The sequence below is a fragment of the Muscardinus avellanarius genome (genome assembly GCF_963383645.1).
Source record: "Muscardinus avellanarius genome assembly, chromosome: 2".
NCBI classification, from domain to species: domain Eukaryota; kingdom Metazoa; phylum Chordata; class Mammalia; order Rodentia; family Gliridae; genus Muscardinus; species Muscardinus avellanarius.
Genome location: NC_137787.1, coordinates 61,407,321 through 61,434,878, shown reverse-complemented (window position 1 = coordinate 61,434,878; position 27,558 = coordinate 61,407,321). Strand labels below are relative to the sequence as shown.

Here is a 27,558-nt window from a genome sequence, read left to right as displayed (position 1 = left end):
GAGAAATAAGAAGCTTCCATGACAAACAGAAACTGAAGGAATTTATGTCTTCAAAACCAGCGCTAGAGAAAATACTCAAAGAGATTAACTACAAAGAAGAAATAGGTAACACTCACCAGAACCAGAGAAACAAGAGTTTCCATCCAACAGACAACTAAGATTGGTTATCTGTGGAGATTCATTATTTATGTTAGTCTTTTACCTATCTCTAAGTTGTATTGTTTGCCTTTATTGTTGTTAATTTTTAGGATTTCTAGTTGGAATATTAATATACCTTCAGATATAGTATTTGGAAATATTTTATCCAATTCTATTAGTAACTTTTAACTCTGTTTACATTGTCTTTGGATATATAATATTTTCTTTTATTTTTTAGGGAGTTTGTATATTCTTCTGTTGCCTGTGCCATTGAAATCATATCCAAGAAATCACTGCCAATTTCAATGTTGTGAGGTTTTATGACCCAGATTTTCTCCTAAAAGTTTATAGTCTTAAGATTTATATTTAGGTCTTTTATCTATTTTGAGTTAATACTTGTATATGGGATTAGGTAAAGATCCAATTTTATTCTTTTCCATGTAATTATTATTTTTCAACAATATTTAGTTAAAAGATTATTATTTCCACCACCAAATGTTCGTGGAAACCTTGTCAAAAATAACTTGACAATATAGGGAAGAATTTAGCTCTAGGCTTGTATTTAACTCCAATGGTCTATATATCTGCCTTTAGAACAGTACTACACTGTTTCAATTATTGTAGCTTTATATGGTTTGAAATCAGAAAATATATATCTGCTAGCTTTGTTCTTTTTCAAGATCGTTTTGGGTATCTAGAATTCATATTCCATATTAGGATAGATTTTTTCTGAAAAATAAATATATAAATATGATAGTTTCACCTAAAAAAACAGAAAAAAATATGCTCTAGTAAGAAAGAAAGCAAAAAGAAATATTGAAATGCTATCTTTAAATCATCAAACACTTGGTATCAGACAAATGAAACTGTTATGTGAGATTAGTATTTTTAATTTTGGATAAATTGCTATAATACTAGATGTCAACCACTAAGCCAAGCATGGGAAGGAGGGATGGGGAGAGAATGGGGTGGGGATCGGGTGGGGGCTGACTGGGCGATGTGTGCATGTATGTCTACAAAAGTTTGTATCCCACTATGATGTATGAATACAGTGCACCAATAAAATAAAATTAAAAAAAAAATGGTGACTGGTGGCTGGGGACGTGGCTCAGTGGTAGAGTGCTTGCTTGCCTGACATGCTAGGCCTCAGCACCACAGGGACAAACAAATTAAAGAATGGATGATTGGAAACCTCAACCTAACTTATTTAGAGGCTATCCTTTTGAGCTTTTCAACAGAAAAAAATTTATAAATACCCATTCTTCCCCTTAAATGTTTCAAAGTTTCGATTCAGTAAAGAACAACTTCCTCTGGTCAGCTGGTATCACGAACTAGCATTAAAAACAAAAACTTGTGGAGAGAAAATCTGTGGTTTACCAATTGCTTTGAAGCCATACTGAAACTGAGAAGGCATGGGCACTGGTTATTGAGGACAGCGTCTAGTGGGTGACCATGGAGGGCTTACTGCTCCCTCCGCCCACTCTCGAGGTGTGGTGGAGAGAGAACCTCTTCCGCATCATGAAAGGCCATGGTTTAAGAAACCTCCCACTGGCCAGAGAATAATGTGTTTAAGGTTCTGGGTAATTACTGAGCAAACCTCCCTGCATGACTGGGAATTTTCTTCATTTCTTTGAAGTGCCACCCAACAGTCCAAGTGTGTTTGCAGCTGAAGGAGCTGTGATTTGTGTCTGTACACCCAGAGGGGATGAGCCACACCTCTGTTTAGAAAACCAACCAAGTGCACTCTATAGAGCTGGCCACCAGTAACCTCCTCAGTCCAGAACTCTCTCTGAACATCCATTTAGTGTTTAACTATGACTGGGCAGGGAGGGTCAGTGGTATCTCCACAGCATAGTTTCTGTCTCAGATACAGACACAGCTCTAGCTCTAGAGAGCGCCTTCTCTGAACTCAGTTGCATCTGTTTTGTGCCCTTTTTGTTTTTGTGGTGCTGTTCATCTAAGCCAGGGCTTTGTGTGTGCTAGGCAAGCACTCTACCTCTGAGCTATACTCCTAGCTTTTAGGAAGGAACCAGGGCGATCGTCGGGTGTGGTGGCACAGGTCTGTGATCTCAGTACTTGGGAGACTGAGACAGGATCACAGGTTCAAAGCCAGCCCCAGAAACTTAGGCTCTCAGCAACTTAGTGAGACCCTGCTTCCAAACAATATATGGCTGAGGAGTAGTTGGGAGGAAGAATGCCCTTGAGTTCAATCCACAACATAAACCCTGGTGACAGGGTGACGCATTCTAGTTAGGCATGTTCCTTCACACTAGTTTCTGTCTCAGAAGGAAGACTGTACAGAGAAGGGACTTCAGCTGTGAGCATATGCAGTTTGGTGGGTGGACCAAACCTGGGGACAGTTCACTTGACTGGATTACTCTGGCTAGTGTGCTTCATAAGTCAAAAGCATTTCCTTGGTATCTAGTGTCTTAGTGGCCTCCACATTAAAGAAAACTTGTTACATAAAACAAACCTCTGTGCTTTATCAATTTGTATCAATGTTATTGTAATGATTTTTTTTTTCTCTTTTGAGGTACTGTGAATGGAACCCAGGGGCTTTCTACCTCTGAGCTACACTCCCAGCCCTGTTTTTCATTCTTTATTTTGAAACACAGTCTCACTGAGTTACAAAGGGCCTCACTAAGTAGCTGAGGCTGTCTTTGAACCATTATCCCCGTCTCAGCCTCCTGAATGCTGGGGTTACAAGTGTGTGCCACCACGCCCGGCTTTGTAATGACATTTACATAGGACACTGTGGTTGAGAAGATAGCCCCTCCATGATGGAATATCCCTGAGTAATTTCCTCAGTGTAAACATTAAAGAATACCACCAACTTTCTACCCAGCCCAGGGTTAAAGTAGGGATAGAGTTGGAGAAACTCTGTATTTTAGGTAGCTCGTTCTATCATCTATCTATCTACCTATCTATCTATCTAATATCTAATCTATTAATCCATCTATCTATCATCATCTATTTTTCTTTTTTGGTACTAGGGATTGAATCACAGGGGCATTCCATTTCTGGACTACACCCCAACCCTTTTCATTTTGAAAGTGGTCTCACTAAATTGCTGAGGCTAGCCCTGAACCTGTGATCCTCCCGCCAAAACCTCCCAAGTAGATTACAGGCATGTACCACCACACCTGGCAGTTCTCTTAGGGCTAGATGGTAAGTATCAGAAATGTGTCTTATTGTTTGACTTTTTTTTGAATGGGGTCTATGTTGCCCAGGCTGGCCTTGAACCTGTGATCCTCCTGCCTTAGCCTCTGAAGTAGCTGGGATTATATGCACCACTGTGCCCAACTGTTACTATTGTCTTATTTTTTAATAGTAGAATAGAACTTAGTTGGATGCTCATTTGATAGACCAGGAGACAGGCTCTGGGGGGGGGGGGTCACCTGCTCACAGCAGCTGGTGGCTAGTGATGGTACTGGACCAGATCTCAGGTTCCTGGCCTTCCCTGCAGACCAGCTCTCTAGCAGCCAGTGCCTCGATGGCAGTGGTGTGTCAGTGTAGGTTGGCTGCGAGATTTCCAATGAACCAAATGTTTAGGGAAAGTCACTCTTTTTAGGTAGGCTTCTTTCTTCTGAAAGTTTAGAAGGACCTGCTTGTCCCTCTCAAAAAAATCAAGAGACCATTCTAGATTTTTCCCAGAATAATATGGGGAGAAGGGGAGACAGATCTAATGAATGAGTGTTCTGATTCTAAGCAGTTTCAAATTATTTTAGAAGTTCACCACAAAACTTTTGCTAAAAGAGTGAGAACCAGGCATAGTAGGCCTGCAATTTATAGAGGCTGAGACAGGAGGATCACAGGTTTGAGGACAGCCTCAGCAACTTAGCGAGACTGGGGGGGGGGGGTTATGGCTTAAACAAAGGTAGAGAATGCTCTTGGGCTCAGCCTCTAGTATAAAAAAATCAAAACTATTAGTTTTTTTTATTTCTAAAGGCCAAATTTAATAAATAAATGCATGCCAGATGAAAATATAAAGTTACAATGGAAAACCAATTATAACAGAAAATGCTCTGTTGTACATTTTTATTGGTGGAATAGCTTATTAAAGTAACAAATCCAAAAACACATTTTGCTTTTGCTGGAAAGAAAGTACTATGTTAGAGAAGAGCTAAGAGAAACTGGAAACAAACCACTTGCGAAGTCAGCATATGATGAAGTCTATGGAGATGCGGCAGCCAGGGGTGTGGTTTGTTCACGTGTGTGTGTGTGTGTGTGTGTGTGTGTGTGTGTGTGTGTGTGTGTACAAGCATCAGAAACCAATGGCATGGCCCTGGAAGCAAAGTCAGGACAGGTTTACTCTGTGGAACATGCTGGGCAACAAGTGCAAACTGCCGGGCGGGAGGCGGTGCGGTGCGGGTCTGCTGTGTCCTCGGTGCGGGGTCTCCTTACCAAGTAGGGTAATCATGCAATAGCCTGAATTTGTCTTAACATGATAAACACCCAGATTACTAGAACCGGAAAGCGTGTGTGCAGTTTTACAAGGACAGCTGAGCAGTGCGACAGAAACAACAGAAAGTTCCTTCATTTTAATCTGGTTATGTGCCCAAACCTCTAACCAAGAAATAATTCAGCTAAAGGAGCCAATTAAATTACTATAAAACATTCCTTCATTGTAAAACATTTCTTTCTCCCTCAGATTAAAACTTTAAAATAAAATGTCTTCATTTTTGATAAGTAGCTCCACCACTAGTCTCTGGTAGCGTATATCATTCAATGCAGCCATCGCGTCTAGTTCTGGGGATCTCATGAGGGTTGGACCAAAAACAATTCCAAGGTTCTCTGCACTCATAAGATTCTCCTTTTCATGGAGGGTCACCCTGCAAAATACAAGTGAAGGAACAGATGATTTATTTTGCGTAAGCCATGGTGTTCTTCACTATGTCTGAACACTAAAACTAAAATGAGAGCCACAGTACAGGTTTGTGAGTGCCTATTAACCTTTCCACCCAGCTATTTCTCTGTAACTTCAAGGTACTGCCTTCCTTTTAAGTAGATTAAGTTAATAAATAATTTTAACTTCAGGTGACCACTGAGGCTCACCTGAGGGGATGTGCTGGGCTCTGTGTGTTTGGGTTTATTGTGGAATCTCTTGCCCCAGCCTGTGCCACAGGCATACCTTTGCAAAAAGTGGAGCAGACGGGTCACCTTGCTGGCCCTCCCTCCACTCCGGCTCTCGTTTCTTGTATAGCACCTCTGCAAGCTGAATGTCTGCTGCATGGAGGCAGAGCACAGTTGCTAGGAAATGGCTCAGAGTGAGCCACACCATCAGGGAGTCTGTTTCTGTTCATTCACGACTACAGCAATGGCACGCACTGTAATTTCAGAGTTACTCCTTTGTTTCAGTGTGGAACACTTAATTATACCCAAATATGAAGCAAACTTGAATTTACAAGTGGATATGTAAGCATATTAAACAAAGGTTTAACTCATGGCACATTTATTTATTTATTTATTTATTTATTTATTTTTGTGGTGAGGGTGGAACCCTGGGATTTTTCTACCTCCAGGCTACACTCCCAGACCAGTTTTATCCTTTATTTGGAAACAGGGTCTCACTTAAGTTGCTGAGAGTCTCACTAAGTAGCTGAATCTGGCTTCGAACCTGTGTGATCCTCCTGTCTCAGCCTCCCAAGCACTGGTACCACAAGCATGTGCCACCACACTCAGCTTTCATAGCACTTTTATTAATTAATTAATTATTTAAAAAAAATTTTGGGGTGGCACTGGGGTTCCTGGAAGACCTTCTACCTCCGGGCTACACTCCCAGACACCCATTTTTTATATTTTTATTTGGAAACAGGGTCTCTTAAGCCAGCGAAGCTGGCTTCGAACCTGCGCGATCCTCCTGTCTCCACCTCCCAAGCATGGGGATTACAAAGTGTGCACCACCACGCCCGGCTCTTCATGGCACTTTTATAAAGGGAAAATGCAAATATCAATGAGTGACCAAATATGATTTCTGGATAACCCTGCCTGTGGGCATACAGATTTCTTTTGTTGCTGTTTCTAGTTGGTCTGAATATTTTGAAACCCTGAAACCACTTATAGTCACATAATTGTGAAAGCTCTGCTTTAACTGGTAGAAATTGAGGATGACTGGGCAGGAAATAAAGTTTTATCATCATCAACCACTTGAAGGCATTAAACCCAAACTCATTAGATATTTTATTTTCCATTCCTCCCTTCACCTCATCACTTTGACGCCAGTTTTCACTACAGGCAACATTAATTCAATAATATAAAATCCCATCACCAACTCTGAGGTTTTTTATTGTGGAGCAAAAAGAAACATGTGCTGCCCTGAGTTGCTTGATTCTAGTTTTTACAGCTACAGCTCTTTCCCTTCCACAAAAGTATTTGTAGCATATTTGCAAACATATACTGGGACTGCCAATAAATACACTGAGGTCAGAATCAGGTCTGCACTCAGTGTTGTGGTCCAGAATATTTTTAGTATTCAACTAGTACACAAGAAGACAATATAGCCACATATTAGTCATTCAATAGCTCTCTTTTCCTTTCTTCCACCTTTTGTTTCTTTTTATTATTTTTTAAATTTTTATTTCTGTGGTACTCGTGATTGAACCCAGGGACATTCTACCTCTTGGCTATACCGGACATTCTACCTCTTGGCTATACCGGCAGCCCTTTTTATTTTTTATTTTATTTCTATTTTTATTATTATTTTTTATGGTACTGGGGATGGAATCCAGGGGCCTTCTACCTCTGGGCTGCACTCCCAGACCTATTTTATATATATATTTGGAAACAGTCTCACTAAGTTGCAGAGAGCCTCACTAAGTAGCTGCACCTGGCTTTGAACCTGTGCGATCCTCTTGTCTCAGCCTCCCAAGTACTGGCATTACAAGTACATACCACCATGCCTGGCTAATTTTAATTTTTTATTTTATTTTAGGTGCTGGGGATGGAACCCAGGAGCATTCTACCTCTGAGCTACAGCCCCAGCTCTATTTTTTTAATTCTTTTTTTTTTTTTTTTTTGGTGGTACTGAGGGTGGAACCCAGGGGCTTTTCTACCCCCGGGCTATACTCCCAGACCTATTTTATATTTTATTTGCAAACAGGGTCTCACTAAGTTGCAGAGAGCCTCACTAAGTAGCTGAGGCTGGCTTTGAACCTGTGCAATTCTCCTGTGTCAGTGTCCCAAGCGCTGGGATTACAAGTGTGCACCACCACGCCTAGCTTTATTCTCACTAAGTTGCAAAGGGCCTCACTAAGTAGCTGAGGCTGGCCGTGAACCCGGATCCTCCTGTTTCAGTCTCCCAAGTGCTTGGATTACAAGTATGCACCACCATGCTCGGCTAATTTTTATTTTGAAACAGGGTCTTGCTAAGTTTGAGCGTCTAAGTTGCTGAAGCCAGCCTGGAATCTGTAATCTTCCTGTCTCAGCCTCCCAAGTACTAGGATTATAGGTGTGTGCTACTAGGCCTGGCTTGTTTCATTTCATTCTTGCAATTTGGATGCAATACACGAATGAGACTCAGAGTGTGTGACTTGCCTCTTTAGATGGGCCATGAGGTACCGGAGGGTTTCGCAGTGAGCAGGCGGCAGGAGTTTCAGAGCCTCGTGAAGGGTTTCCAATTGCTCGTCAGGATCCATAATTTCTAAAATAGCAAGTGAAACCAAGAAGAAAAATTTTAACAGAAAACTTGTACAAATGGCTCATATGAATTCTATTAATTCTATTCTGTGATGCTCTTCTAAAACTGTTAAGAAATGCTTTCTCACAAGATTCTTGCTTTGGAAAATATTTTTTCAAGTCCCAGATTTTTAAAGGCTTTTAATGTCAATGTGGCGACACTTGTTTCCTTGGACTGTTTACCTGGATGGAGCATTCATATTTTTCACTTGAGTAGGTCATAGAGTCTGGCAACTATGGAAATTGGGCACTGAACATACCTGATATAACTATAAAAATTTAGGCACATCTGGACACAGGTAAAACCTTATAAAATGTCATCCCAGAATATTAGAGACATACATAAGGGATGGTATATTATTACAAATATTTTAGAAATCCCCTTTCAGTGATAGTTCACAAGCCATGCTATTCCAATGCATTATATATTCTTATTTAAAAGAAAGAATACTCATATTCTTTCTTTTCTGTGGTATTGGGGATTGAACCCAGAGGACATTCTATCTCCAAGCTATACCCCCAGCCCTATTTTATTTTACTTTTTATTTTGAAGCAGGTTCTCACTAAATTGCTGAGGGCCTCAGTAAAGTAGCTGAGGATGGCTCAGAACCTGTGATCCTCCTGTCTCAACCTTCCAAGTCCTGGGATTACAAGAGTATGCACCATGTCTGGCTCATATTTTTTCTTTTTATGTTTTTGTTTATTTTTTGCAGTGCTAGAATATTTTAGTTCTGTGGGGCCAAAAACCCAGCACATTCCTTTCAGGTCATAGGTTACATATACTCAGTTCATCAACCATGTCTATCATCATAAACAACTGACATCTTTGCAATTCTGCTTTTTTTTCCTTCTTTTAATAGTACTGGAGGTTGAACCCAGGAATATTCTATATTCCTTTTTATTTTTTGGTGGTATTAGGGTTCCTGGAAACCCTTCTACCTCCAGGCTATACTCCTAGATCTAATTTACACTTTTTTTTTTTTCAAACAGGGTGTCTGAAGCCAGCGCGGCTGGCTTCGAACCTGTGCGATCTCCTGTCTCTGCCTCCCAAGCATGGGGATTACAAGCGTGTGCCACTATGCTTGGCCTATTATTTTTATTTTTATTTTTTTGCTGTATTGGGGATAGAACCTGGGGCATCCTACAGCTGAGCGACACCCTCAGCTCTATTTTCTTACTCTTTATTTTGAAACAGGGTCTCACTGAGTTGCAAAGGGCCCCACTAAGTAGTAGCTGAGGCTGTCCTTGAACTGCAATCCTCCTGTCTCAGCCTCCCAAATACTGGGATTACCGACATGCGGCACCATTCCTGGCTCCTTTTTACTTTGAAACAGTCCTACTAAGTTGCTGATGCTGGCCTTGGGCATGCAATCCTCTTGTCTCAGCCTCCCAAGTACTTGGATTACAGGTGTTTGCCAAGATGCCTGGTGTGGAATTCTGTGCTCTTAGAAGAGCACCACAGCACACTCTGGCTTCTATATAATATGACAGGAAGATGAGGTCCCTTTAAATGATGGGTCCTAGGGTAGCTGTAATGGGACTCCATGTTGCTGAGTCCTAATCAGGACAATGGCCTTGAAATGCTGGGAAGGCTACATTAACCAGAATGTGATGTTTAAGACACAAGGTAAGCCAGGAGTGGTGGTGCATGCCTGTAATCTTGGTATTTGGGAGGCTGAGACAGGAGGATCACAGGTTCAAGGACAGCCTCAGCAATGTAGCAAGAATCTCAGAAAGCTAGACCCTGTTTCAAAACAAAACTAAAAATAAAGCTGGAGGTGTAGCTCAGAGGTAGCATGCCTCTGAGTTTAATGGTTCAACCCCCAGTACCACAAAACAAAACCAAAGACACAAGGTCAAAAATCCTAGTCTTTCTAACATAAAATGAACCAACTCAACAGTAATGTATTAAGAGTCAGGTAGAAACTAGTGTAAGATGAATGTAAAGTTCTTAGTTTTGGCAGGGCAGATCTGATAAATTTCAGAATATGAACAGTGACTAAAGCTTTTTAATTTAAAGATACTATTGATAAAGCTGGGTGTGATAGTAAACCTAGTACTTGGGAGCCTGAAACAGGAGGATGGCAGGTTTGAGATCAGCCTCAGCAACTTAAGGAGACTCTCAGACCATGTTTCAACACCAAAAATAAAGGGCTGTAGGTGTAGGATGGAGGTAGAATACCCTTCCAGTGACATAAAACCAAAACAAAATAAACAAAACAAAAACAAAGACACTATGATTATTTTTATAATTTCTGCCCATAGCTTCCTCATAATTCCTGGTTCATTTCCTTGCAATGAAGAATGTAGTATTTCCTTTTAATAGGATATGTAATACATGGTCTTTGAATCTTGGGACCTTTAAATAGTGTTAATTTATAACACTATTACTATCTCAGACATTGAAATTCGATACTTTAATTTCTATAATCAAGAGAAGAAAATTCCATTTACTATGGAAAACTAGTTTTGACAAGAGGCTAATTAATTTGAAATGACATGATTCTGAAAACTGAAGAGAGTTTTAACTTCTCTCATCTTTGCAAGGAGATCCTTGACATAGTGTGGAAGGAAGGACAGTGCTGGTGCAGACAAAACCTCGTGCTCATGGGAGCTTACTTTCTACTGGAGGGTGATGGAAGACAAGCAGTGACTAGGGTATCTTCTAGCTCACCATACACTGGAGTAAGGCAAGAAGCACTGGGGTGCTTGAAATGGGCAGTCAGGCAAGACCTGGGCAGGGAAGAAGGTCTTGAGTAAAGATGCTGCGGAGCGCACGGCTGAGCCACTGGAGGGTGGCTGTGTGCATGGCAGCGATGCAGAGGAGGGTATGCCTGTGATAGTGGAGGAAAGGTGGGGAGCCAGAGGCAGCTGCTGGAGAGCGAGCGTTAGGAGGTGAGGTCGGAACAGTAACAGGGTGTCCCCCCCAGCAGCTGTGATTCCAAGGAGTTAGGTGTCATGACCTGACATTCATTTTCACTGTTACCTCTCCTCTAGCTAACACGAAGAAAACAGACTATGGAAGGGCAGGAATAAAGGCAGAAAGACCACCACAGTAATTATTATAAAAATCTAGGGGAAGAATGGCAGGACCTTAGACTAGCTGGCAGCAGCAAAGATGAGAAGTTGGTGGGTTTTGGGTGACTAGGGCACCTGGGTATGTTTTGAAGGTAGAGTCCATAAGATTTCCCAGTGAGGGATGTATGAGAAAGAATCTAGAATGACCCAAGTTTTGGGCCTAAGCAACTGGGAGTATGGTTCCTACACTAGCTGGGGTGGGGCTTGGTGGTTTTCTGTCCATCAGATGGGCAGAGGGACATGCCGACTGTAGATCAGTGTAGGGCTTCGGTTCGAGGGTATTCCTATCTCTACCGTGGAGACAGGAATTTGGAAACATATGATAAAATACACTAAATATACTGGCATCACAGTGACAAGAGAGTCTTCCCTGAAATTCATTACTCTTTTTCTTCCACATACAGAATATTGCCCATTACCAGTTTTTAAAGAACATAACTCTTTACCCATACAAAGACTATAGCAAAATTTGAGTGGTAGACAAACAAAACGGAATGTGCCGGCAAAGAGCAGCCATCATCAGTTGCTGTCACAGATTGGGGTGGGGCCAGTGCCACTGCCCACAAGAGGGTGTTAGGGCAGCCAGGCCCCGCTGCCCAGGAGCAGGCTTCACCATGACCTGTGTCACCACCAGTGGACTGGCTACCCAGAGAAGCAGTGGCCTGGCAGCCACTGGGCATTTCAAAAAGAATGTGTCATAGTACAAAGTCTAGCTATGAGCCCTTAGAATATCTAAAGACACTAAGAGTCTATGGCTTTCAATATAAACTATAATTTACTAACTCAAATATTTATTGAACACCTATTATGCAACCAACATGCAAAGGATCTGGTGTGGTGGGAAGGTGAGGCATAGCTGGAACTCATGGGCACAATTTAAAAAGCTATAAAACGGTCCAAGGTATCAGAGGAGAAAGATGGCCCAGAGCTGACAGGTCCAGAGGACAGATGGCAATGAGGAAGGGTTTGGAAAAGTGGGCACTATAAAACCAGAAAATAAGCACACTCAGCCTGGATCAAGATCTGCCTAAAGGTTCTCATAAAGTATGTTCTGCCATTGGGGATGGAATGCAAGGCCTTATGCATGTTATGCAAGCACACTATACTGAGCGACACCCCCCCCCGGCCCCCCAGCTCTTTTAATTTATTTTGAAACAGGGTCTCACTAAGTTGCTGAGGCTAGCCTTGAACATGCGATCCTCTTGTCTCAATCTCCCAAGTATTTACAGGTATGTGACACTGCCTCTGATTCTTTTTTTTAAAATTAATATGAAACAGGGCCTTGCTAAGTAGATCAGGTTGGCCTCAAATCTGCAATCCTGCTTCAGCTTCCAGAGTAGCTGGGATTTTAGGCATGTGCCACCGTGCTTGGCTGTCATGTAGCTCTTCTAAGATCCTCTGGAAAAAGTGTGCTGACTCCCAGGCCAGAGGACGATTCCCTGTTCTACCAGAAGTTCCTCTGTAGAAGTGCAGTTTTACATGGTCAGGGAGCAGCTGTGAATGCTGGCTTACTGAGCAGGGCTTGTGATCCTTGCCAGCTTTCATGCTCAGGCTCTCCAAGGGAGGCTGCAACAGCAGCGCTATAGCAGAAGAAAGCTTTAACATGAACTCGAATTTTTTTGTTGGCAAAGGATGATAATAAATACAAGAGACACTTTTAGGGGCTGAGAGAAAAAAAAAATAAGTTTAAGACCAAGTGCATTAAAGGGTCATTCAGCCCTTCCCTTCGCTCAGAAGGAACACTTTCTCCCCTTTCACTGTGTAAGTCCCCCTGGTTCGTGAGGTAAGCCAGGCGTGTGCCATGTGTGGGGGCAAGGGCTCTGACAAGAGGCAGACATGGGTCTGAGCCAGGGCCACTTCCTCTAGAGATGTGACCGCTGTCAGTTTACTCACACCCTATGGTGTCTCCTCCTTTCTAAAATGACATGGATGTAAAGTGACTGATGTGTTCGGGGCACCTCCTACACATTCTACAATGGTTAACTCCTTATCTGCCCTTTAAGAGATGCTTCCAGCTATATGTCTAAAGAAAGAAACAGCCAGATGTGGTGGTGCATGCTGTAATCCCAGCTCTTGGAAAACTGAAGCAGGAGGATGGCAAGTTTGAATCATATTGGGCAACTCAGTGAGACTCTGTTTCAAAAGGCTGGGGATGTAGCTCAGTGGTAGAGTGCTTCTGGGTTCCATTCCCAGTACCACTAAAATCCCCAGTACCAACAAAAAGGAAAATCAGTGTTGCTAAGGAAGTGATGTTACCATTTAAAGATCAAGACAACATACAGTGTTAAAGAGAAGTAAAAAGACAGAAATAACATATCTTTTCTAAAAAAGAAATAGCAACAATTAAAATCTATTAAGATTTCCTTTTTATGTCTGTTGAACAAAAGAGTTTTTTTTTTTTTTGTGGTACTGGAGGTAGAACCCAGAGGCTTTCTACCTCCGGGCTATACTCCCAGACCTAATTTTTTTTATTTATTATATTTTATTTGGAAACAGGGTCTCACTAAGTTACGGAGAGCCTCACTGAGTAGCTGAGGCTGGCTTCAAACCTGCGCAATCCTCCTGTCTCAGTCTCCTAAGTGCGGGGATTACAATCGTGCGCTACCACGCCCCAGCTTAAAGAGTTGTTTTTTTCTAGTTATTCTAGGAAAATAGTGGTCCACATCTAAGGAACATTGGCATAAGCTTATTGTGGAAAATTAGGATATATTACAAAGAAGCTTCTAAAGGTAAAAGTTGCAGATAATATATGTCAGCGAAGAGTACAAAGTTCTCAGGAATATATTAACCTAGAAGAGGTAGGGAAAATATTTCATAAAATATAATTAAGGTCCTCAGCCAGAAAACCAGAAAAAGCGGTGAGCCAAGGCACAGTGGGTCAGAGTCCTGGGCGTTCTCAGTCATACTTACTGGCAGACTCTATGAACTTAGGGTAGGCATCGTATGTGATGAGTGGGATTGGCAAGTCCCTGAAGTACAGTTTCAGTGCACCAGTGATGATGTTGATATCTTCATACATGTTCACAGATATGTCTGCCTTCTCACCATCTTTTAAGGATGGCAAAAGAAACAAAAATAAGTATCTTGATTCACAACACTATTTAAGAAATAAATTATATTCCTGTACAATCAGATCTTAAAGATAATCAATGCTTCAGTTTTTAACATCAAATTCACTGTGTGACATACACATTAATGAATGACCAATTTTCAATGAGACAGCAATTTTTTTTTCAAATTTTCTCTTCTGTAGTTACTTTTCTATGTTTAGCTGTGGAGGGAAGAAGCTGGAGAGGATGGAGATTCAATAGAAATATCTTTCCATTTCACAGCTACTTGAGAATTCCCAGAGGAATAATGCAGAACTGCTCCTCGCTATCTTATATAAACACAAGATTTTGTAAAAAAGAGCAACAAAGAGGCACTCCCAACTTACAAAGGCCCTCAGTCCTGAAGGCCCCTTTTGTTTCACTCCAGGCTTCCACACAACAGCGGATCTTGCCTGAGACCTGGCATTAGGGGAGGCAGGGAGAAGTAATGAAGCAAAATAAAGCAAGCCTTTAGAATGTGGAGATGACAGAACAGAATGCACTAGGAAACAGGAGGAGTATGTTGGAGGCCCTGGGCCCTCTGTGCCCCTAGCAAGGTGGCCTTCAGAATGGCACCTCTGCACTGCCCTGAGCTTTGTACTTTACTCTGTTATAATATCTGAATATTCACCTGCTACAGACTTAATTAGTATGCTGAGCTAGATCTTATTCTAGATTCCTTTTGTTTTATTTGGCTCATGAAAAATTCCTGTGGATTACAAAGCAGCCTCCTCACTGCCATTCAAATGATTAAAATCCAAAATACTGGCAACACTGAATGCTGGTGAGGATGGGGAGCAACAGGACCTCATGTTCACAGCTGGTAGGTGCCAAACACTCAGGAGGACAGGCGGCTAATGCATGCCTAGCTCCCAAACAGAGTTAAAAACTTCCCACTGCACAAAGATGTTTATGGAAACTTTGTTTATAATTGCCAAGAAATTGGGCCTCACTAAGTAGCTGAGGCTGGCCATGAACCACAATCCTCCTGTCTCAGCCTCCCAAATGCCGGGATTAGAAGTGTGTGCCACCATGCCCGGCTTCCAGCCTCTTTTAAAAATGCAAATACCTTTCACAATGCCTTTCAGACAGTTGTGAACTAAACTACCAGTGTCTGTCTTTCACATGGGTTCAAATCAAAATCAGTGGCAAAGTGAATTGGGGACATGGTGCTTTCTGGAAATAGAAGGCAAAGTAGAGTCCCATACTGGAGGTGTTAATGGGGCTAAGCAGGTGGTGATGGGGGCCTAAGAATCAAAAAAAAAAAAAAAAAAAAAAAAAAAAAAAAAAAGGGAGCGCCCAGAGAAAGTAGAAGAATGACAAAGGCAAAGATCACCTCTATCAACCTTTTTACTCAGGAAAAAGAAGAGCTTCTTTCTCTTCTGCCTGCTCCAATATCTTTTCATCATTTTTTAATTAACCATTCAGATTTCAAAAATCTTGTTCCCAGGTTATAGGATACTTGTCTAACTTTTAGCTTGGAAAATAAAGTCACCTTTCTTATATTTCAGCTACATGAAGGGGCAAAAAGAATTTGGAGGCTGGTGTGGGAACCTTCTACCATTTCACACAATCCTCTGGGAAGTCTCAGTGCCCATTGCATCGCAGACCATTCTCCTTCCACATACGGCTCTTTCATTGATAGTACAGGTCCTGCTATTTCTTGCTGCTCAACTCAAATATTGTAAACTCCTATTAATTCCTTCAATTTTAGCATCAGTGCATAAATATTTCTTCTTTGGAGAAGTTGCTTTGAGTCTCCAGCATCTTTCATCAGACTATGTTAAATTAAACTCACTCGCTCTACCAGACTATGTTAAGTTTTCCAATTATTAATATTTTCCCTTATGATATTCATTAAGCTAGAACCAATAGCCATCATGTGATTATTATTTAATGCAAGTCCTCCATGAATTAGCTGATATATCTAAAGTAAAAAACACAGTACCTGGCATATAGTAGGTGTTTAATAGTATTTTTGAGTTTATGAATCAATGGGAAAAATATTTTATTTATTTATTTTTTGTGATACTGGGGCTATACCCCAATCTATTCATTTTATTTGTTTTTTTTATTTTTTATTTATTTTAATTTATTTTAATTTTTTATTGAACATAAATGGTATACATTTAAACTATACTTGATGCCCTCTCCCCCCTCCCGCCCCTGTTTTCCCTTCCCCCCCACCCAACGATTGTCCCGGGTAACCATGCCATATTCATAATTTTACACATATTCGAATGTGGACCCTAGGGAACCTAGAGGATACCAGTGGTACTCCAGATAATGGAGGGGAAATACCAGCAACGATAGAATGGAAAGATAGAGAAGGAGAAAGGCTGAACTTGATTTTATTTGTTTTTGAAACAGGGTCTTGCTAAGTTGCTGAGGCTGTCCTGGAACCTTTGATCCGCCTTTCTCAGCTCCCAAATACTGGGATAAGCAACCACACCCAACTTATTTAACTTATTTTTGTCTTCTGCTTTTAATGCCTGTAAGAGGTTTGTGAATAGGACATGAGTGTGACAGAACTAGAAATATATATATTTCCAGGTTGGGGGTATAGCTCAAGGGCTAGAACACTTGTCCAACTCCCAGCACTGTTCCTCCTGCCTCCAAAAGTATTTATATTTGTAAAAGAAAGAGGCATTTTTAAAGGTCACCTACTCTGATTCTTTCAGTTTCTGTGTTCAAGACTATAGCTCTTCTTTGGTACCTACCACCTTATTTGAGATTCCAGTACTCAAAGCAAAGACAATTGGAGAGTCACGTAAACAAGTCCTAATCTAAATGCTATTTGAAACAGTGAGCCACACAGAGCATCTCTGTGGCTGGGCCCTCCTCCCTCCGTGGGCAGAGGTCCTGGGCCAGAGCGTCCACTGTTGCTCTCACCGACTGGCCCCAACACGTGAGCCAAAACTTGGATCTCAGTCACACCTGGTGACAAGGACACCTGGGAAACATGAGTGACGAAGACTGAGACATTTGAGATTTGTAATGATCAGACCCTCCCAGACCTCTTCTCTATTTTTGGTACATTTAATACTTGGATATACAAATATTAATAATATGATACTTAGTGATATCATATTAGTAATATAATACTATAATACTTATCCAAGTTTATTAAGCATAAAGTTTATGCTTCTTTCCCACTTCTGTCAAATTTGACAGTTTAATACGCTTAATATGCCAGGCATGGTGGCACACACTTGTAATACCAGTCAGTACTTAGGAGGGTGAGACAGGAGGATCTCAGGTTTGCGGCCAGCCTCAGCTGGCCTCAGTGAGGCCTTCCACCACTTAGTGAGACCCTACTTCAAAATAAAGAATAAAATAGGGCTGGGGGTGTAGCTCAGAGGTAGAATGCCCCTGGGTTCAATCCCCAGTTCAGGAAAAAACAAAAACAAAAAGCACTTAATACAACAATAAACTGTAACTTGATTTTGGAGATATAATTATTAATGATTTAGAAAAATAATGCAAAAAGTAACACAGTTGTGACTTTTTGGTAAAGAGTACCACTGTCCTAAGTTAACCAGTGTTGAGAATTTACCTCTGTCAAAAGCCATCTTAACATCTTCAATAAGGTCACTAAATCCTGATACTCGGTACAGTCCTTCAGAGTTAAGACCTGTAAAACAAGGAAACAAAACATGGGAGATAATTACATTAATTGGAATTATGTCTTTTTTTTTCTTCAAATTTGAACTTCATTCCATACTGCAGGCTTCTGAGAAGATAGTATGTCAGAAAGACTAATAAGATATACATGATTAAAAACCTTCTCACTTTTCTCCTAAAATAAAACCATTTTATTCACAGTTATTTCATTCTGACCTACTGTCACCTGGCTATTTATAATTTGACTCATCATGTTGTCTAATTAGACCCGATAATTTTAAGTCTTGAGGGAAATAATTCATCACCCCAATTACACCATAAATTCTTTTACATAACAGAAGACTCAGATAAACTGTATTTCTAGGCCTGTTGCAGTTCTTCCCAGGTGGGGAAGAATAATTAGGTGCAGCTCTGGTTTTTGGCCCTGGATAGTTTTGAGAGGGCGTTTGTACCTTTGCTTCTTGGACCTAAGAAAATATAAAGACCAGAACAGAAATCTGTCTTTACATGGCATCTTGTGCACACTAGAGCCATCATCTATAAATTACCTTTAAGCACATTTTCTATAACTGGTTAAATGTCCCTTGAAATCTAGTTATTTACTTGTTACACTAATTCATTCCAGACTGAGATGAGATGGCATCTGAAACAAAACTCCCCCAAATACTGGAGACAGCAGTGCAGTGTGGTGAGGCTCCCCCAGAGGCCCTGAACTCACAGTATCGGCAAAGTAAGAGACCGTGGCCCGCACTGGGGACACCTCACCTCTAGACTCAATCTCCCTGATGCACATGTCCACCACCATTGGCCGCTTAGTGATGTGTGCTTTCACAAGTGTAGTGAGGTCACAGCTGTACACCTTCTTCACATGCTTCAAGTCTGGCTTACAATCATTTGGGACCATCTTGGAACATTGCTTATGAACATTCAAACCACAGTCTAAGAGAAGAATAAAGGAAAGTTTCATCATTATTTTTTCCATTTTGCGCATCCTTAAATGTTTATTTTAGCAAGAGATATTTGAGCTTGAAGTAGGTTTTAAAGTGGACTAAAGCCAGGTGTGGTGGTGCACGCCTGTAATCCCAGTACTTGAGAGGCTGGTAACAGGAGGATCACATGTTTGAAAATAGCCTCAGAAAACAATGAGACAATGATAAACCTAGCAAGACCCTGTTTCAAAATAAAAATAAAAACAAGGCTAGAGGTTTATCTCAGAGTTAGAAAGCCCCTGTGTTCAATCCTAAGTGCCACCACACAAACAAACAAACAAACAAACAAACAAACAAACAAACAAACAAACAGGACTAGCCTCAGCAATTCTTCCAGGGTAGAAAAACATTATGCCCTTCTTTCCTCTTAGAATATTTTGGTTTTAACCCAGGAGGCTAGGTTTCTAGCATGCCTCATTGTTGACTTGGTGTATGACCCAGGAACATATAAGAGAGAAAAAAAAAGATAAGGTTTATTCATTAAATGTTCACAAAAATATTGTGCTGAATAGCCAATGCTATGGTTCAAATGTGTTTGTTTTCTTTACTATTCATGCAACAGTGTAGCGAGGTAGGACCCCTGGGAAGTGTTAGATCACAAGAGCTCTGCTCATGAGTGGATCAAAGTTGCTATAAGGGTGTGCAAGCCGGGTGTGGTGACGCATACCTGTAATTTCAGTACGTGGCAAGCTAAGATAGAAGAAGCGCAAGTTCAAGGCCAGCCTCAGCAACTTAGTGAGGCCCTGTCTCAAAATAATAAAACAGGACTGGGGGTATAGCTCAGAGGTGGAACACCCCTGGATTAAATCTCCAGTACCACACACACGTAAAAAAGGCTGTGCAGATGGGTTCCTTCTCTCTTGCCATGTGAAGGCAAAGCATCTTCCTTTGACCTCCTTCTCTGCCATGTAAAGATGAAGCAAGAAGGGCCACACCAGGTGCTGGTGCCATCACCTGGAGCTTCCCACATCCAAAATGTAGAAGCCAAATTTCTGTTCTTTATAAATTATGTAGTCTGTGGTGTTTTGTTATAGCAGTGCGAAACAGGTTAAATTGCCTAAATAAAAATCAATTTCTTTAAAGTTACATAAAATAATATTTAATGTGTGCTATAATTAGACTTCAATACATTAGAGATAAAGCAGACTAAACCTTCCAAAGTAAAAGAGTATCCAGAGCCCTCTTTAAACAGTGTTGCTCCTTATATCTATTCACAGTCCTTTTTGGCATATAATATTATATATAATTCATCTAGCAGCTGAAAATAGCTAAAAAACTATTATTTGTCACTATTCTTATCACCAACTAACTTATTGAGTACTTACAACTAACTGCCAGGCCTGTTTCACATGCTTTATATTTACTGTTTCGTTTAAACTCACAAAGCCCTATAAAATAGGTACCTTTTCTTACCATTTTAAACCTGAGGAAACCAAGCACATTTATCCAACCTATGGGGTGGAGATGGGATTCAAGCCTATGGATAATTCTAATGCCTACTCTTAGTACCTATATAAGAATGCTTCTACTGAGTTATTTCTTTGCTTTGTGATTTTACTGGGCTATAACTTATAAGATGCCAGTTTCCAAATTTTTTTTATATTTTGAGATACTGTGTTTTTCAACAAGAAGAATACAGTCAAATTTTAGCAAGGATCTTCAAATAATTGCTGAGCGAGACTGAGAAGTGTTATGCTGTAACTGAGTAAATCAACTAGAATGTCACTTTTATGTTTTTAAGACTATAACCCTTTTTTTTTTGTGGTACTGGAGATTCAACCCAGGGCCACTCTATCACTGAGCTACAACTCCAGCTCTCTTTTATTATTATTATTTTAAGACAAGATCACCTCACTAAGTTGTCCAGGCTATACAACCCTTTTGTTTTTACATTTATAAAACTTTTATGTTGACCTCTTATAGAACTAGCCCAAGTAGGGTATATACAGTTTATAGCCAGGTCTTAATGAAACCAAATTGAAGACCATTCATGTGGCAGAAACTGTCTATGGTCAAGCTTCAGTTTTGCTTGCAGTTTAGGGCATAGAGGAAAGCATATCGACAACAGTCATGAAAATTACCGAGCCAGTGAATTTGTAATATTATACGACACCAGATGTGCCAGTGATCATCATTACCACTGTGATTTTTTTTGGTGGTACTGGGGTTCCTGGAAGCCCTTCTACCTCCGGGCTACACTCCCAGACCTATTTTTACATTTTTTATTTGGAAACAGGGTCTCCTAAGCCAGCGCGTGTGGCTGGCTTCGAACCTGCGCGATCCTCCTGTCTCCGCCTCCCAAGCGCGGGGATTACAAGCGTGCACCACCACGCTCGGCATCACTGTGATTTTTGATAAAATTTAATAGCTGCAATCTGGCAATATGTGATAGTAATACACAAAAAGAAAATCAGCAAACACACAAATGGAAGTGTTTTCATTAACTGTTAGACTTTGAGAAATTTGCATGTATAAGCACCTTCCATGTGCAGAGGGCAGCTGGATATGCATGTATTTAAGTGGACACTTGGAAGGTGATATCACCAGTGCTAACTATATCCTCACACTATCACCATTAAGGAAAAGGCTTTCAGACCAAGTAGCTCAATCTGTATTCCTTGAAGAAATGATGCAGCACTATGCTGAGTTAAATAAGGTCCAAATAATGACATAACTAAAACATAAATTCTCTAGACATTACATTGGATAATATAAAATTTCCAATTCAATCATAAAACAAATCAATGGCAAATGCATACTTAAATGACATTTTCCTCCTTAAACATTTAATTAATTAATTTTTGTGTGTGGTACTAGGGATGGAACCCAGGGGCCTTCTACCTCTGGGCTATACTCCTAGACCTATTTTATATTTTTATTTGGAAACAAGGGTCTCACTAAATTGTTGAAAGCCTCACTAAGTAGCTGAGGCTACTGTTTGATCATCCTGTCTCAGCCTTCCAAGTACTGGGATTACAAGAGTGCACCACCACACCCAGCCAAACATTTAATTTTAAAAATTTTGTTTTTACTTTTGCAGTACTGAGGCTTAAATCCTCTGAATATTTTAACATTTTGGATAACTTAGAGATTGGTCTAGAATCTATGAGCTGTGTGATTCTGTGTGGGTTACTCAAACTTCCTGAGCCTTAATTATAAAAAATGGGAATGATAATAGCGTTTGTCTATTAGAGTTCATGTGAGGCCTGAATGTTTATATGAAGTGTTTACAAGTAGTAATTTGTGTTCATGACTAATGTTGCTACTTAAGGGAATGAAAGAGCATTTTGAAGGGCCTTTTCAATGTACCCCAGCGTTTGTTATACGGCATTGTCATCATCAGCCTGAGGTCAGAAGCTAAGCTGAATTCAAGGTCAGTTCCATGTATGTCAGATGTGGCTGCAGAGTTCTGAAAAGGGCTCAGATAACTGGGGTATTGACTTCCACATCTGCATTGTTCTTTAATGCATTTAATTCACATAAGAGCATCATCAAGTAAGTAATGCATGACTTCTGCTTTTACTAATTTTGAGGAGTTTTCAACCATTTTTCTTTTTCTTTCTTTTTTTTTTTTTGCAGGTCTGGGGATGGAACCCAGGGGTATTCAATCTCCGAGCTACACCCCTTGCCCTATTTTTTATTTTGAAACAGGGTCTTACTAAGTTGCAGAGGGCCTCACTAAGTAACTGAGGCTGTCCGTGAACCGTGATCCTCCAGTCTCAGCCTCCTGAATGCTGGGATTACAAGCGTGCACCACCACGCCCAGCCATCATTTTTCTACTATCTTTCCAAATCTTACTTTTCATTCTCTTCAGAGATTCCAGCAATGTGAATGTTAGACTATTTCATCATTTTTCTGCAAGCCTGAGGTGCAGTTCACTTGTAAAATTCCATTTTCTCTCACTTGTTTGCACTGGATTATTTCTATTGCTCCATCTTCAAAGTTCAGATTCCTTCCTATGTCTTCTTTATTTTTCTAATCAGCTCATCCTCCAGTGAGTTCATTTATTAATTTTTTTAGTTCCTAAACTTCTTTGATTCTTTTTTACATTTCTCTTTCCTGACAAGTCCTGTTTTATTTGTCTCAAGAGTGTTCATAATTGCCGGTGGGAACATTTTTACACTACCTGCTTTTCTAGTCTGATGCCTCCAACACCGGTGTCATCTCCGTGTAGCTTTTTTTGAGTTGAAATGTCAAGTAATTCTGAACTGTATTTTGAGTGTATGAGCGTGGTTCTTAAGTCTTCAATTTCGGCAGGCAGTCAGCTTGTTTGGATTTACAGTGCATGTCTGGACTCACTTTTGTGGACTGCGGTCCCAGTGGTGACCTAGTTTACAAAAGCTCTGTCATGCTATTTTGCCTGCCTCACCTATATGTTACCTGAATAGTAACCTGTGGGCTTCTACCCCACATTCGGCATAGTGCATCAGATAGCTATTGCAAGTCAGGGTGGAAGTCAGTGCTGTGCCCATAGACTAGGCTGGAGAGGGTGCTGTTTTGGAACTGCAGTGTGGGTGTGGAGGACAGAGAGTTCTGCTAGTGGTTTCAAGCTGCTTCATTTCTGCAGGTCATGGAAAACAGGGCTCTGCTCAGAGACCTGGGCTGAAAGGGTAGAGATACATAATTCCTGTATAGGAGCCAGGTGTGGTGGTGCATGTTTGTAATCCCAGTACTTGGGAGGCTAAGACAGGAAGATCACAGTATCAAAGCCAGCTTCAGCAACTTAGGCTCTCAAAAACTAGTGAGACCTTGTTTTCCAAATAAGAAATAAAATCAAGCTGGGGATATAGCTTGGAGGTAGAATGCCTCTTGGTTCAATCCCCAGGCAAACAATAAACAAACAAATAAATAGATATCCTAAACCAGGCACGGTGGCTCACATTTGTAATCCCAGTACCTGGGAGGCTGAGACAGAAGGATTGTGGTTCATGGCCAGCCTCAGCTACTTAGGCCCTCCACAACCTAGTGAGACCCTGTTTCAAAATAAAGAATACAAATTTGGCTGGAGGTGTAGCACAGAGGTGGAATGCTCCTGGGTTCTATCCCTAGTACTGAAGGAAAAAAAAAAAAAAAAAAAAAAAAAGGAAAAAAAATCCTATATAGTTCTACCCAGGCTTAGCCTAGGAAGGGTGCCACTTTCTTACTGCAAGGTAGGGGTGGAGGCTGGCGCTCTGCCCAGATCCACAGGAGAGGAGTGCTCCCTTGCTCTTGCAAGGTGGGAGTGTAGAGCAGGTGCACCCACAAACTGTTGCTCTGGCATTCGCTGGAGAGGGGCAGCAATGTGACTTTTCTCATGGCGTTTACCAGGAAAACAGTAGGTGTGGCTAAAGGTTTCCATCCTGGGGTACTACCTTCTCCCCAGGGTATTAGCTAGGTGAAGCAGGCTTTGCTGCCCTTCCTGCCTGTTGGCATGTATGGATCATGAATTTTATAGTGCCCAGGCTGAGCTACACAAGAGGTACAAAAACATACAGCCTTTCAGAATTCTCTTGTGGTTGATGCTAAGATCTTGTCCCAGCATCTTTTGTTATTTTTGTATATGTGTGATGCTGGGTATTATAATTGTTGGAAGAAATAAAGTGAAATACACTTATCCATCCTGTTCAGAACTGGAAGAACTCTTAGCTAGTGTTTCAAAAATATAAAATTCAGCAAAATTTCATAATTTTTTGTGGTACTGGAGATTGAACCCAGGGGCATTCTACCTCTGAGCTATCCCCCCAGCCCAATTTTTTATTCTTTGTTTTGAAACAGGCTCTCACTGACTTGTGCAGGGCCTCACTAAGTAGCTGAGGCTGGCCATGAACCTGTGATCCTTCTGCCTCAGCCTCCCATGTCCTGGGATTACAAGTGTGTGCCACACCCAGCAAAATTTCAAAATTTAATAAGAGTGTAGAAGCACCTCATATTTTCATGTGTAAGCACAGGTTGAGTCAGAAAGGCCCTGGTTACAACCTATCATTTCAGAGATGAAGACAGTAAGGGTCAGAGTAGCTAAAGGACTGTACGAGTTATCTGGCCAGGAAGTGTGGAGCCGAGCTCTGCATCCTGGGTGGCTGATCCCAGCCCATGCTCTTCCCACTGAGTCATACATTCTTCTTTTCACTAGCAGTACACCATGCACCCTGAGTTAAATTTTTTCAGCATTGAAGATGAATTTGCTATTTTCAGCCTCTTACTTGACAATGTGTGTTGTACCCATTATTATATATACTTGAGTTTAAAAGCACTTCCATATTTTTACCAAATGACTGATCTGGTAGGATTTTTAAAAAAGCAGTGGTAAAACCTAACCATTAGACTCCTGTTTGGTCATATTTTTTCTTATGTATAACTATAAATAAAAATCCTATAGAATACCAAACAGTACGCTTTTGATAGAGCCACATGATCTCAAAACATCTGAGTGGCACTAATGGTCTGAAGTTAACATTTTCCCTTCTAAAGTTTGGAGCCACCTTCTACTTGACGCATCATCAGGCTCCTGAGCTTATTTGTGATGCAGTGACAAAAGGGTAAAGTAATGACTAGCTCACATTTAGGTATTTAAGAAAAAGGACATGTTTTCTAAACTAGTCCTTTCTTTCCTTTGGATAACATAAAACTATTGGAAAATATATTATGCTCAATTTCAGCAGTAAATTTCAAGGACAAATTTTAGGCTAGACTGGAAATGAAGTCCTTCTGATGATTACAAGACAGGGCAAAAGCATTAACATAAAGCACCTTTTTATTTTTATTTATTTTTTTACTGAAGGTGTTTATTTTTTTAAACAAATTTTTATTGAACATAAATAGTATACATTTAAACTATATTTGGTGCCCTCTCCCCCCCGCCCCCGTTTTCCCTTTCCCCCTCCCACCAATGGTTGTCCAGGTTAACCATGTCTTATTCATAATTTTACACATATTCAGATGTAGACCCTCATTAATCAAGATAAGCCTTCCTCCTCTCCTATCTTTCCATTCAAACTTTGCGGATATTTCCCCTCCATTATCTGGAGTCCCACTGGTATCCTCTGTGTTTCCTAGTTTGGACATATTAGAGGAAACATATGTACCTTCTCCTTCTGTGATAAAGCACCTTTTTATATCCTTAGGTTCTCAGTGTAGTACACCAGACCTCATCTTGCTCTGAAAATTGCTGCTTCAAGAACTAGCAGTGTATCATCAATATTTCAGTTTGCCATTAACACTTTATGTGGTTTTCATATTTATTTATTAAAGTCATATAACTTCTATATAGTTCCATTTTTTCCAGGGAAGCTCTACACTATAAATAGGGCTGGAAGGGGGTGTCTATAGAAGATTTCATTTGTTATAACTCTTGATTTGGTAGGCTATTTTTATGTCACTATTAAAGCACATTTCTCCTTCCAATTTCTCTCAAGTTAATAAGCATAGAATAAACATATGAAAGGAAGAATAACAATTAAACCATATTTTACTCTGTACCTAATAAAGCATTTCTATTATGCAGACTACTAACATTAGGCTACTCTCATATTTTTGGGGATTTGATTTCTCTAATATACATGTTTGCTAAAATATATGTATGCTGCATACTTAAGAAGTAGAGAGACTTATTTTTGAAGTGAACTGCTATATTTACATTCTACTGACAGGATTAAAGGAAAGCACAATTATGGTAATGCATATTTTGAAAGGAAAGACAATTATCAATTATTTCCTATGACCATTCATATCTAAATAACTGCAAGTAAGTCTTATTTTTATTTTTTTGCAATGCTGAAGATTGAACCCAGGGTCTCACATGTATGCTAGGCAAGCACTCCACCACAGAGCTATGCTCCAGCAAATGAGTTTTCTTAAATGTATTTCTTAAGTATTTTCTCTCCATAAAAAGTGGAACAGCTCATATTTTAACATGCATCACAAGTAATTAACTTTCACAAGCAAAATCAAGAGGAAAGTCATGTTCTTTAGAATAGTTATGAACATACAGCTTTCAACTAAAAGTAGATATATGGAACTTAAATGAGTCTTACCAAATTCTTACTGATTTACAAGGACAACCACAACTTTTTTTTTTTTTGGTGGTGGTACTGGGGTTCCTGGAAACCCTTCTACTTCTGGGCTACAATCCTAGACACCTATTTTTTATATTTTTATTTGGAAACAGGGTCTCTTAAGCCAGCGAGGCTGGCTTTAAACCTGCCGATCCTCCTGTCTCTGTCTCCCAAGCACGGGGACTATAAGCGTGTGCCACCACGCCCGGCTGGACAACCAGAACTTCTAAGTAAAGTCAATCAGAGAAGTAATTTAAATAAAAAATATCACTACTTCTTTTCTTCAGCCTAAAAGTTAGGTTCCTGTATACTTGAAATAATTTCAATTATTAGAAAGTAAGCCTTCTGCCATTTCTATTGAGGGAGCAATAAATGATATACGGAAATGTGAAGCCATTTTAATAAATAACTAATTGAAATGTCTTATTTAAAATAATTATCATCAACGCCAGGCGTGGTGGCGCACGCTTGTAATCCCCGCGCTTGGGAGCCAGAGACAGGAGGATCACGCAGGTTCGAAGCCAGCTGTGCTGGCTTAAGAGATCCTGTTTCAAAAAAAAAAAAAAAAAAAAAATAGGTCTGGGAGTGTAAAAAGAGGTAGAAAGGCTTCCAGGAACCCCAGTACCACCAAAACCAAACAAAATTTATCATCATTAATTTCCTCAAATATTCTGATAAGGCTAAAATAAAAACAATTCAGGAATTCTGGGAGGGACAGGTGACATTCTCAGTGATTAATAAAGAGATTAGTCTACAATGAAGGAAGGAAAGAAGGCAATGGTTTGGGCAAACTAATCAATGTGGATGACCATCCTCTGATTCTTAATTTTTAAAGGCCCCCTAACTGGGTCCTAAGTATTTGAGCAAGTGGAGCATCCATCCTGAGCTGCGGTTAGATGTTCTCTTGCAGTGAGAGATGCCAACCCACTTTAGCA

At 40.4% G+C, this 27,558-nt stretch overlaps 1 protein-coding gene across 2 annotated transcripts in view; it reads right to left on the bottom strand.

Moving 5' to 3' along the window:
• Positions 1-4,798: 4,798 nt before the first annotated feature.
• Positions 4,799-27,558, bottom strand: part of CHN1 (chimerin 1) — a gene marked incomplete at both ends in the record, with an annotated part of 49,052 nt that continues 26,292 nt past the window's right edge. Inside the window, 5 exons of one of the 2 annotated variants that reach the window (XM_080720079.1) lie at positions 4,799-4,970; positions 7,672-7,777; positions 13,801-13,938; positions 17,536-17,613; positions 18,369-18,542. In XM_080720079.1, coding sequence (XP_080576205.1) covers positions 4,799-4,970; positions 7,672-7,777; positions 13,801-13,938; positions 17,536-17,613; positions 18,369-18,542 — 668 coding nt within the window. The remainder of the gene's footprint in view (positions 4,971-7,671; positions 7,778-13,800; positions 13,939-17,535; positions 17,614-18,368; positions 18,543-27,558) is intronic. The other variant, XM_080720080.1, reaches the window with a different exon arrangement.